At 43.8% G+C, this 12,301-nt stretch overlaps 1 protein-coding gene across 10 annotated transcripts in view; it reads right to left on the bottom strand.

Annotated features, from left to right (window-relative positions):
• Positions 1 to 12,301, bottom strand: part of LOC105381589 (protein 4.1 homolog) — a 60,081-nt gene that overhangs the window by 2,991 nt on the left and 44,789 nt on the right. For 3 of the 10 annotated variants that reach the window (XM_048628349.1, XM_048628351.1, XM_048628356.1), the window contains 8 exons: positions 10,506 to 10,592; positions 9,476 to 9,620; positions 9,020 to 9,084; positions 2,819 to 8,452; positions 2,427 to 2,651; positions 1,639 to 1,737; positions 649 to 735; positions 149 to 259 (listed from right to left, as the gene is read on the bottom strand). In XM_048628349.1, the coding sequence (XP_048484306.1) occupies positions 149 to 259; positions 649 to 735; positions 1,639 to 1,737; positions 2,427 to 2,651; positions 2,819 to 8,452; positions 9,020 to 9,084; positions 9,476 to 9,620; positions 10,506 to 10,592 (6,453 nt within the window). The remainder of the gene's footprint in view (positions 1 to 148; positions 260 to 648; positions 736 to 1,638; positions 1,738 to 2,426; positions 2,652 to 2,818; positions 8,453 to 9,019; positions 9,085 to 9,475; positions 9,621 to 10,505; positions 10,593 to 12,301) is intronic. The other 7 variants (XM_048628358.1, XM_048628350.1, XM_048628352.1 and 4 more) reach the window with 5 other exon arrangements.

Here is a 12,301-nt window from a genome sequence, read left to right as displayed (position 1 = left end):
GTACTGTGGACCTGTGGTCTTACAGCACGAGCTGAGCTGGTTCCTTTTTGACGCTTTGGACAGCGTCCTATTATGCTATTCTTTGTTTGGTATTGTATTGTTTCTCGTTTTTTTTAACTGTTACTGATTAAAGGTAGTAAGTACTCACGGTGATAGTCTCAACAGTGCGTGTCTTGGAGCTGATGGTCTGCGAGGACACCACCTCGCCCTCCGCGTTGATCTCCTCCGTCTCCGTCGTGTTGGTGGCGTCGCCGCCCGCCTGACAGAGACAGAGATACTTGTGTGAGTGTTGATCATTATGAAAAATATTTTCACTAAAGAATAAGAAACATTAAATAGAAAATACTATTATTTCCATATTTAGGATGCAACTAACATAAGAATAAGATAGATGTGTTTTTTTTGATCTTTGGTCCGTAATAAACGATTAATAATAATAAAGGGAGTAAAAAAAAATTAACTCAGTGGTGGTAGCTTATAGGAAGACTTCATAAAATAGAATTATAGTAGTACGTATGTAAAAAAAAGGGTATAATAAGGGTACAAAAAACTTAAACACGAAATTCGTTTAGAATGGCCGCTTGAATTATTACCCCCTTTACCACTCTACCACTTTTGCAACACCCTGTATAGTGTAGGTATACTCACATGCGCGGCGGCTCCGTGCAGGATGCTGCCAAACGGCGCGTCGCCCACCACCGTGCTCGTCGTCGTCGTGGTGTACGAGCCCGGCTCCTACGAGTTTATACGTTATTAGTAGAGGTAGAGGGGCTATTGTTGAGTGGCTCTGTGTTGTGGTACAAACCTGGTTCGCATTATTACTAGAGGCACAGGGGCTTAAAACTAAAGGGTATTTGGCTAAACGTTATTTAGCAAGCCACCTGCAATATTGCATAGAGTATTACGTTATCATTATTACCATCGTTTTCTTGATTCTTCATTATTATTCTTGCAATCCAAATGATTTTTAGATTGTTTGTCCTATTGTTAAAAGAATTTGATTAAAAACAATTCCTATACCTATGAATTCTAGCCGTAGAGGTACCTTTACCAATATTTTAACCTGAAAGTCATGAAAATGATTTGGTGCAAAGTGCTTATATAATTCTAATTCAACACAACTTGCACACAAAATGCAACTTCGTAGTTTGCAATATTCTTTGATACTAAATTCATGCTTCACACAACACATGCAACTACTTACAGACATATTTTTTTGTGCTTTAAACATAATTTTAGTGATCTGTAATTCTTACTTATTATTGTGACTTCATCAGTTCATCTTGAACGACACTTGTTTTGTAAATGCATCATAATAATTTAATTAAATATTCATTCAAATCCGTTAAAACTTAATAACTACACACACAAAACCACACAACATGCAAGTGCGTTAAAACTCAAAATAGATTTGCTACCGTTTTTTAAATGTCGTTCAAGATCTCTTATCCCAAAGTAATTTTACTTTACCAATTTGTGACAAAGGGTTAACCTTTTCAACGTGTCTTAATTTACACTTTTACATAGTTGGACCAAAAACGGTATTCTAAGTTCATTAGAGTTTTGCAACCCACTTTCGACTTAGAACACCATCCTTGCTAACTAATATAAAAGTGCGTGAGCCACAGTAAGACTTACCGTAGTGTAGTAATGTCCTTCACCGGCGCCTTCGTCGAAGTCGATCGGAGTTCCGGAGTCGCCACTGCTCAGGGAGCTTTCTGAACCGTGCCTAGTGATCTATGCGGCCGACGCAAACCAGTGCCAATGACAGTTGTAGGGAGGACACACGTTTAATGTGAGAAAGTTGAAAATGAGAGTAAATTTTATGGTGTTATGGAGACCAGGAATGGTAAGACCATGGTTTTAAAAACACACATTTGGTTAGCCATTGTAATGTTTTTGGTAACCCAATGAAATGAATTTCACACAAATTAAATGAAAGTTTATAGATTTCGTAGTTATTTGTTGCCGTTTATAAACGGTTTATGGTAATGTATAAGTTCATTCGCAAGTCACACGTCATGCGATGTTTGTAAGCGATTTTTGGTTCACACAGGGATGCGATGTAGGCCAGATTCGTTTTGTCGATGATTGGAAATGGAAAGGAGAAAAAAAAAGAAAATTAGAACAAAATCAAACATGCATTTGTTTGTGACTGCTATTTCACAATCTTGTTAAAATTTTACTTTGTATTTTATGCTAAATGCTTTATCTAAATCTATCGATCTTATTGAATTAGCAGTCACAAACCAAACAATTAAAATTAAAACAAAATAGAAATGAGTAAATTAATAAAATTTTAAAAATGATAATTTCAACATAAACATGATTTAAAAATACAATATTTTAAAAAAACTGACATGCCAAACGCATGCGAATGACGAGAACGAATCGACATGAACCTAACAACTTAAACCAACTCATACCTTATCTCCCGTCGTGACCATGGTCTTGACTTCCTGCGTCAGCACTCTCTGCTCCTGCCTGGTCGCTGATGACGTCAGCGTGTGGGCCACCGTCTTCTCTTCCATCTGCTGGGTCCTGGCCTGCGTGTCGAGGTCGTGGTGCGTGGTCGCCGTGCGCGTGGTCACGGCTCGCGCGGTCACGTAGGGGCTCTTCCCTTCAGCGCCCGCCGGCTCTAAGCTTTCCGCCTTCAGATATTACCAACACATTAGCCACTACCATGCGTAAACAACAAAAACAAGCAATTGAAAGTTAAATGAACGAAAGAGAACAAGCCACACGACATCGAAACTAAAAAGGGGGGGAGAGGCGTCGTTTAGCCTTATCGGAAGTCGATGTAGAGTATGAGACGAACCTTGTTAGTGTGTGTGGAGAAGGTGACCTCCCCAGTGCCGAGGTTTTCCACTTCTTGCTCCACGTTGTGTGTGACGCCTTCTTCGTTCTTGGTGAGCAGCTGCTTGGTGGTGGTCTTGACGACGACGGGGGGCGTGGGGGTGCCGCTTTTACTTTTACTCGTGCTTCTTTGGGAGACGGGGATTTTGGAGGAGACAGGGGTGGTGGAGGAGACGTAGCCCTGATGTCTGATGTGCTCGCTAGTGGTATACTCCGTGTATGTGCGAGGTTCGTCGCCTCGGGCAGGGCTCTCGTCTTTGCCGAATGTGGAGAACTTATTCACGTTAACCTTCTCTATATCGATGTTTGCTGGCAGATCCTGGGTTTCCTTCTCTATGGTGTAGTTTCCGCTCTTGTCCTGGAAGTGCGAGGGGTCGATCTGCGAGTAGTGCAGGATCAGCTGGCCGGTGACCGGGTCCCTGACGGCCGTGCTCGCGTCGATGTCGCCGGTGTCGGGGTCTATGTCGCCGTATTCCGTCTTTATTCTGCCGGTAACCGGGTCTATTTTGCCGGAAAGAGTCATGGTTTGCGTCACGGTGGTTCTCGCGCCCTTGAGGCGTGGGTCGTCTGGGTCCACATCGATAGATTCTCCGGTAATCGGGTCGATGATTTGGTACAAGTAAACGGTCTTAGTCGTGATGATTCTGCCGGTGGTTTCGTCAATGGTGCACTCTTTAGGATCGACCTCTTTAACCTTTCCGCTGGCGTCCTTCTGCGTGATGACGAAGATCTTGACAATAATCAGGCGGCCGGTCTTGGGGTCGATCTTACCGATCTTGGTGTAGATTTCCCCAGAAGACACTTGTGAGGCGGAGTACAGAGGCTCGTTGTTTTCGTCCAGCTGGCCAGTGGCGGTGTAGATCTGTCCACTGACTGGGTCTACCTTGATGAGACTCTTGTCTATGTCTGTAGTCCTGGTAATCAGGCCAGTCTTGGGGTCTAGGCGACCGTAAATTGTGATGATGTAGCCAGTAGTGGGGTCGATTTGACCAGCCGTGTAAATGACGTCACCAGTTTTCGGGTCTCTCGGTCCCACCGTCCAGATTTGGTTGGTCTTCGGGTCCACTTTGACATTCTTGGGCTCGTTATTAACGATCTGCTTGCCTGAGACGGGATCGACTTTGTTCTGGATAATTCTTAGGCAGATAAGTCTTCCTACGTCCTTGTCTGGCTTTCCTGATTTGGGGTTCAGTTGGCCACTTCGCAGCAACAGTTGTCCAGTGACAGGGTCCACTTTGACCTCTTTGCTTTCGAATTTGCCGGTCTTGGGGTCGTTGTAGGTGACGGTTCCTTTGACCAGGTCGATTTGTCCGTACTTTGTGTCGATTATGTTATTGTCAGTGTTGAATTGACCCGTGCTGCTCTCTATTTGTGAGTGCTTGGGTTCAATGACTCCCTTCTTGTTATCGACCTTTCCAACAAACGTCGTGACTTCGACAACTGGGTCAATGTGCGTTCCGACCACCAATATCTGTCCTAATTTAGGGTCTGACTTGCCGGTCTTGGGGTCCACAGCTCCCGTGATAGTAATCTGGCCGGTGTTCTCGTCAATTTGTACTTCCTTAGTGTCCTGTGCCCCTGATGTGTTTGTTACGAATATAACTCCGTTTGAAGGGTCAATGACTCCGTATTTGGTGGAAATGTGTCCCGTTTCAGCGTCGACCTTACCCTTCGTGTGTTCAACTACTCCATCAGCAATGTTTACTTTGCCAGTTTGGGCGTCAATCGGTCCAGTGATGGTTGTGATCTCAACCACGGGGTCATCTTGCTTGGCGACGCTCAGAATCATTCCTAAGTTCGTGTCGACCTTATTCGTCTTAGGGTCTAATACACCGGAGTTAATAAATATTTGTCCAGTTTCAGGCAGAACGGTTCCACTCTTCGTAAGCTTCTGCCCTGACGCGTCGGTGATGACAATGCTACCTTTGTTGGAGTCGATAACGCCATATTTGGTCTCAATCTGTCCGTTAGGGTCCAAGACTCCAGTCAAATGTTCTACCTCAGCTGACGCGAAGTCTGGCTTCTTAGTCTTGGGGTCAAGTTTGGTGAATATGACCATGATTTTGACGATCTTTCGTTTGGGTGGTTCTGGCGGCGCACTGGTCGGTTTAGTTGGGGACGGGAGCCTAGCTACTGGCGCTACGTTAGTGACTGGCGAGTGGGCGGGCGAGTGCGCGGGCGAGTGGACGGGCAAGTGGGCTGGCGGTGCAGCTACAGGGGTCGTTGACCTCACAGGCGCCGGCGGGGCAGCCTTGGCTACCTTAGACAACACATTCTGCTTATCAACAATCGTCAACTGTTGCGCGAATGTCGGGTCTACCTTCCCGGTCTTGGGGTCGACCACTGAGACTGTGACTATGATGTTGCCAGTCTTAGGGTCGACGTCTGCTTGCTTCAGCTCCTGCTTGCCTGTCACCGGGTCTTTGTATAGGATCTGTCCGGACTTGGGGTCGATGATGCCGAAGTCAGTGTGGATTTTCCCGTCTTCAGCACTAACGTAGCCTTTAGCCGCGTCGATTGCGCCAGCGCTGGCGTCAACTGTTTTCGTCTTAGGGTCGTATTTACTGGTGATGATTACGAGGCGGATTTCTCCGACGGAAGCCGGCTTGGCGATCGGGGTTACAGTTTTGTTGACAATGCTGTATTGTTGGGCTAGGGTCGGGTCGACCTTTCCTGTCTTAGGGTCGACCACTTGGCTGGTGATGAGCATATGGCCTGTGGCGGAGTCCACTTGGGCCTTCTTGACCTCTTGTTTGCCGGTCTTAGGGTCAGTCACGGTGACCTCGCCAGTCGAGGGGTCAATGACACCAACAGCTGTCCTGATCTTTCCATCAGCTCCCAGAGTGCCGCTGACGGTATCTACCTGTGCTTGACTTGGGTCAAGCTTCTTCGTCTTGGGATCGTATTTAGTTGTGATGATTACCAGATGGATTTCCCTTTCGATGGGCTTGACGTCTTTGTCGACAATACTGAACTGCTGGGCGAGAGAAGAGTCGGTTTTGCCGGTCTTAGGGTCCGTTACACCGGAGGTCACAATAAGATGACCGGTCTTAGGGTCAGCCATGGCTTGTTTAAGTTCTTGTTTGCCTGTTTTAGGGTCAACGTATTCAATTTTACCGGTCTTAGGGTCAATGACGCCAAAGTTTGTGTGTACTCTGCCATCAGAGCTCACAATACCTCTTGAAGAGTCAACGTGACCGTTAGGGTTGTCCAATCTCTTGTTCTTGGCGTCATATTTGCTTGTGATGACCACTAATTGTACTTCTTTGCCAGGGACAGCCGCGAATTTGTCTTTCGGCTTGTCAACCACGCTGATCTGTTGTCCTAACGTGGAGTCAACTTGTCCTGTCTTCGGATCAACGACTCCAGAAGTCAGCAGTAGATTTCCTGTCTTACTGTCAACTGTCGCTTTCTTAACTTCCTGCTTGCCCGTCACTGGCTCAGTGATGGTAATTTGGCCAGTGCTTGGATCAACAATGCCGTATTCAGTATGTATTTTGTCATCTGAACCAATTTTACCAGGAATACTATCAACGTGGGCGTTAGACAGGTCTAGTTTCTTGTTCTTAAGGTCGTATTTGGATGTGATGATGATCAAGTTGACGTATCTTTCAGGGATTCCTTTAGGTGCGTCTTTGTCTACGACGGTTAATTGCTGAGCTAGTGAAGAGTCACTCTTTCCAGTCTTAGGGTCAATGACTCCCGAAGTAAGAATAAAACTGCCGGTTTTAGCGTCAACAATAGCCTGCTTTGAGTCCGCTTTCCCTGTCTTTGGGTCTGTGAAGTGTATCTTGCCAGTGTTCGGGTCAAGAATGCCAAAGTTAGTGTGAACTTTGCCGTCTTTGTCGCTTATAACCGCGCGAGAGTTCTCAACGAAACCATTAGTGTTATCTAGCTTCTTGTTTTTAGAGTCGTATTTTGACGTAACGGCTACCAATTGTACTTCCTTACCGGCGACGCCAGCGAAGGTATCAATAGGTTTGTCGACAATGCTGTATTGTTGTCCGAGAGTCGTGTCCAACTGGCCTGTTCTGGGGTCAACAACACCTGATGTTAACAGAATATTCCCTGTCTTAGGGTCGACCTGAGCGCGTCTGACCTCTTGCTTGCCAGTCTTAGGGTCTGTGGTCGTAATGTCGCCAGTTCTTGGGTCAATGACTCCGTAATCTGTGTAGATTTTGCCGTCAGTGCCTGACAGAACTCCTTTCACGGAATCGACGTGAGCGAAAGTAGGGTCTAACTTTTTGCTCTTAAGGTCGTATTTGCTGGTGATAACGACTAGACGGACCTCGCGGTTAGCCTTAGTTGCGTCTTTTTCAACAATACTGAACTGTTGGCCGAGGGAAGAATCCACTTTACCGGACTTAGGGTCGTGCACTCCCGTTGTTACCAGGATGTTTCCTGTCTTTTGGTCGACGTAGGCTTGTCTGGGCTCTTGCTTTCCTGTCTTAGGGTCAATGTAGTCGATTTTCCCTGACCTTGGGTCAATAACTCCGTAGTTTGAAGAGACTTTGCCGTCAGGTCCCACAATGGCTTTAGATAGTTCTACATGTCCATGAGAGGCATCGAGCTTCTTATGTTTCCCGTCGTATTTACCCGTGATGACGACCAACTCAACCTCTCTGCCAGGCTTGGAGCCAACTTTGTCGCTCAATCTCTCAACGAAGCAGTACTGTTGGGCCAACGTTGGGTCCATCTTTCCAGTCTTCGGGTCGATCACTCCTGACGTAAGCAGAATATGTCCCGTCTTATTATCTACGTGACCGTTCTTAGTCTCCTGCTTTCCAGACGCGTCTGTGTAAGTAATATGCCCTGACTTAGTATCAATGACCTCCTTTTCCGTGGTAATCTTTCCATTTGGTCTGTTAATAGTTCCTTTGGTGACCAAAACCGTGCCGTTTGCGTCATCCAGCTTCTTGGATTTCGGGTTGAATCGTCCCGTGATGATGACCACTTGTATTTCGTTATCTGGTTTAGCCACGGGGGCTACAGCCGCTAGTGGGGCCTCATGATGTGCTCTTTCAGCGTCCAGTAAAGCTAATGTCGGGTCTATGAGATTCTTATCCGCCTTCGCTTGTTCTTTCAAAGCTGCTGATTGCACGTAGTCAATCCCTGGCGTTTTCAGCTTGCTGAGATCGTCAGGAGTCTTGCGCTTCTCAGCGCTTTCGGCTACTTTCTTGTCTTCACCTGGTGCGTAGTTGAATGCGAGGCCAGACTTGCGTGTTGTCGGGCTCTGGCTCTCGTCCGGATGCCTCTGTCTGTCGCCTCCCACTGGCTCTTTCTCGTAGCTGAAGGCACCAATGAGCGGCTTGCCACCCTTTGACGGGCTGGTTTCTGTGTCATTGTACTCGTATGGCTTGGTGTAGCCAGGCTTCTCTGGACTCTCCTTAGTCGGAGTTCTCTCGAGAGTGCTGTCGAGATTGGAGCTCTCGTTGGAAGTATCGAGCGCAGGCGATTTAGCCTTTGCGTCCTTTTCCTTGGACTTCTTGTCCTTTTCTCTCTTGGGTGATTTGGGTGATTTCTCCGGGGATTTCTTGGGCGATTTCTCTCGCGGCGACCTGTCTTTTTTGCCTCCGAATAGACCGAACCCAGTCTGCTGGTGGGAAAGGGAATGGGATTGAAGAAAATAAAAAAAGTATATGAAAAACAAAATACAAAAATAAAATTTAACAGTGACGCCTGAAGTCTAAGTATTTTTTTACATAATGTACAAAACTTAGTCTAAAGGCATCCAGCAAACAGAATAATAATTGAAAATGCATATGCATGCCGACTGTTCGTCTACGTTGCTCTCTAGAACATTCAATATTTACAAATTGATTTGTATTATACAAAAACTACTTGCGAATTGCATATTTGCTGATAATTGCATTGAGGACTACCTTTATGTCAGAGATTGATTGATTGGCAACAAATATATTGAAGCCTATCCTGGAATCACAACAAATCATACATTTACCCGTCTCATTGCAAATTACCATATAATACACTCACGAGCAATGAAAATGTTCCAGCCACTAGATAACTTGCTATGTCACTGTCACTTTTCATTCCTCGCGAGTGTAGTTCAAACAATATTCAGAGACAACTTTAGGTTCACGTCAGTTTAAATGTATGCTTTGTTGTCACACAAGTCCATATTGCTGCAAGCTGTGGCACTCACCTTGCTCTTCTTAGGCGTGGTCTCGACGTTGTTGGCGTGGCCGGTGTCGCTGCCGTTCTCTGTACCTGGAATATTATCATCAGTTTTTTAGAAGAGTTATAAGATAAAAGATAAAATACTATTTATTACACACAAACATTTATATATAGAAAATAAATAGCACAATCGGCAGTAGCATTACTAAAAGTAATATCTTCCAGACAACCACACCAGTTACCTACTACACATAATTCATTTTTCTCTGAAAAAGTCGTAGATGCTATCTTAGAAAGTAATTAAATGTATCCACATACAATGAGGTTAATGTTACAATGAGGAACATTTGGGCTGAACTAGTGTGTGTGTCCCCGTGGTGAGTGGATTAGCCAGTCAGAATAGCGTTATATTAGCTAAAATTTAATAGACAGAGATACACGTGAATCTTATAACCCGCCTCTTATGGTTTACAATAGTTACCGTTCTCAGCGGGTTTCTTCTGCTCGGCGACGGCCACCTTGACGGCCTCCTTCTCCTTCTCCTTCGACTCTTTCTCTTTTCTCTCTTTCTCTTTCTCCTTGATGGGGGCAGTCGGCATCACCTTCACGGCGCCGGGGGGCGGTTTCTGAAATGACGATTAGGATTTAGATTGAGAAAATAAAAACTATTTGGCGGCTTATGGGTGTTTTTATAAGTAGATAAAAATGTGGGTTGTATATTTGGATTCTTGTTAAAAATGTGCTTATATAAAATACAGGTTAGTAGGTATGTGAGGCGTAAATGTAAGCTAATGGACTCTACAGTGCTCTGCTAAAAAAATACAAAACATATTAATTTTAACAAACCTTCCATGAAGCTTACAAACAATATTCAAAACTTTTTCTATAATTTAATTAACCACGACAACTAATAAAATACTTGGCCAAAAACTAAATTCATATGGATCAAAGGAGGCAATATAGTAACATATACAATCTCTTAATATTTTTTTGATTAGATATCTCATTCAGTTAGCATAGCATATACGACATCAATATCGCAGGATCGCAGTGCACGGGATAACAAGCTCTAAAATATACTATACAGAACGAGGTACGCAAAGTATGCCGAATGCCGCTGTCGAAACAATAAACAAAATCCTCCAACTCTTAGTAAAATATACAGAACACAGCAGGACAAAATCTCTGACTAGAAGGGCTAGGGACTAGAAGCTCGGGGCGCAAAACGCGCACGTCAAGACAAGACGTGATTAAAGTTTTACATCGCGCGGCTGTGAGAGCGAACGCGACGGAGGTAAGTCACGTCTTGAAGTGTGCGTCTTGCGCCCTAGAGCCATGTATCGACTGCGCGCTGCCGCCACGCGAGCCAATGTTCAATCGTTTGCCGCGCGCAGTCGATACGCGTTTACAGCTTTACAAAGTACGCGTTTACAGCTTTACAAAGCCGATCATCGGATCCGTGCAAACGACATGAAGCTCTAAGTGCTGTGTACTAAGATGTAAACCCGCACCACTCGCTCGCTGCGGCCCGCCAAGTACTCGCCCTCCAGGGACGAAGCGGACGACGCGCTGCCTCCCTCGCACGACGTCCTACGGAGCTACGGACCGAGTGCGTGCAACGTATGGTAGGTTAGACTAGTGAGGACGCTATGTTCATTGGGGGTTGTTTTTGGTTGCATGTATTTTAGCTTCTGATTGGTTTACTGACAGTTTCAATAACTCTATGTATCGATAACTGACAGTTACTTTCATACGATTTTGACAATCAAAAGTAGGATTCTGTCAAAATCGTATGAAAGTAACTGTCAGTTATCGATAGAAAGAGTTATTGAAACAGGTAAATTATGAAGTTTGAGGTAAATTGGGTGACTAAATCTGTTTATTACATAAAGTTATAGGTCAACATTACCATTTTTATACTCTGGAAGGATGTAAATTCGTTCATTTTAAAGATTCGTCATCCTCATCTAATTTACATTAGCACTCTCTTGTGATGGCATTGTGTGAATCATAGCCGACACACAATTTTGTTGCCGAGTACATAACAATAGAACTAATGTGTTTGTGTAAGAAGAATAGATTTTGTTGACAATGTAGTAATTTAAGAACATACAATATTTACACTGCAAACAATAGACTAAGATAGGATGCCCAATCTTTGAATCAAAATGTATTCTCTTTATTTTAAATAATCCAATGAAGATAACGTACACTGTAATACATGATACATTCAGATAATATAGTAGTAACAGATGGTTAGTAGATGTGATTACTCCGGTGAGTTGAGTCGTGCATGCTAGATGAAGGAACAACATCATTAGTCCAGTAACTAAACAACAATTAACACTTATGTAAAAACTATCTATTGTTTTTTGAATGATTCAGTGTTGTAACAGATTCAAATAAATGATTATGTTTGTCTAGAAGTGACTATTTAAAGAGACTACATAGTAACATACCATGTTTTGTATGAACATGTATACGTGAAAATGAAAACTAAATTAACTTAATTATATCATGATTCAACCGATCTACATAGCAGATCCGAAGTCAAGGATTCGGGTTTGATAACCGTGGTGAAAGGATCAGCCAATCAGATGAGTTAACAGTCGCTGGCTACCCAGGGAGCTTCAGACGTATACAACTGGTCGACTATCATTCCGAGGAGTCATTCTTCAAGTCGCGCGCCTTAGACTCGCGCGCCACGCGCGAGTTGCCCCTCCCGTATTTACCTACTTTTTTTGTCGTCAACTCGCTCGACTGTGAAAATATGTAGAGTCAGCCACAAAAGTAATAATTTATTATGTTTAAGGTAACTACTACTTAAAATGTATAGGGTATTTTATAGGACTTTACTTTAAAATAAAATCAGTAATTAATCTCGCTTGGCAAACTCTTCTCTTCGAACACCTCCAAACACAGGAACCATTTTTATTTGTTCGGTCTTTTATATTTATAACCTGCACGAAGCAGTACCGACTTTCCTCGCTGGGATGTTATGATTTCATGTGCAGTTTTATTACTAAATGGACCTGCTTGCACCTGGAAATAATTGTTACAGTTAGGTCTGTCTCTTTGACCAATGAAATAAACGAAATTTGTTTTAAATTTTAGTGCTAATTCGATATTTAATGTAACGGTATAACGGTAACAACACAACGAAAACGTAACACTGTGTTTATATTACGGCAAAGTAGACTTGGTAATATAGTAAAGTTAATTTATTATAGGCTTACCCCCACAATACATAAAAATCAGTAAAAACTGTCACATTTTATTTTTTTGCGCTGTAAGTAATGCACAGTAC

The sequence above is a fragment of the Plutella xylostella genome, chromosome 20 (genome assembly GCF_932276165.1).
Source record: "Plutella xylostella chromosome 20, ilPluXylo3.1, whole genome shotgun sequence".
Lineage (NCBI taxonomy): Eukaryota > Metazoa > Arthropoda > Insecta > Lepidoptera > Plutellidae > Plutella > Plutella xylostella.
This window is presented reverse-complemented; position numbering and strand designations above follow the sequence as displayed.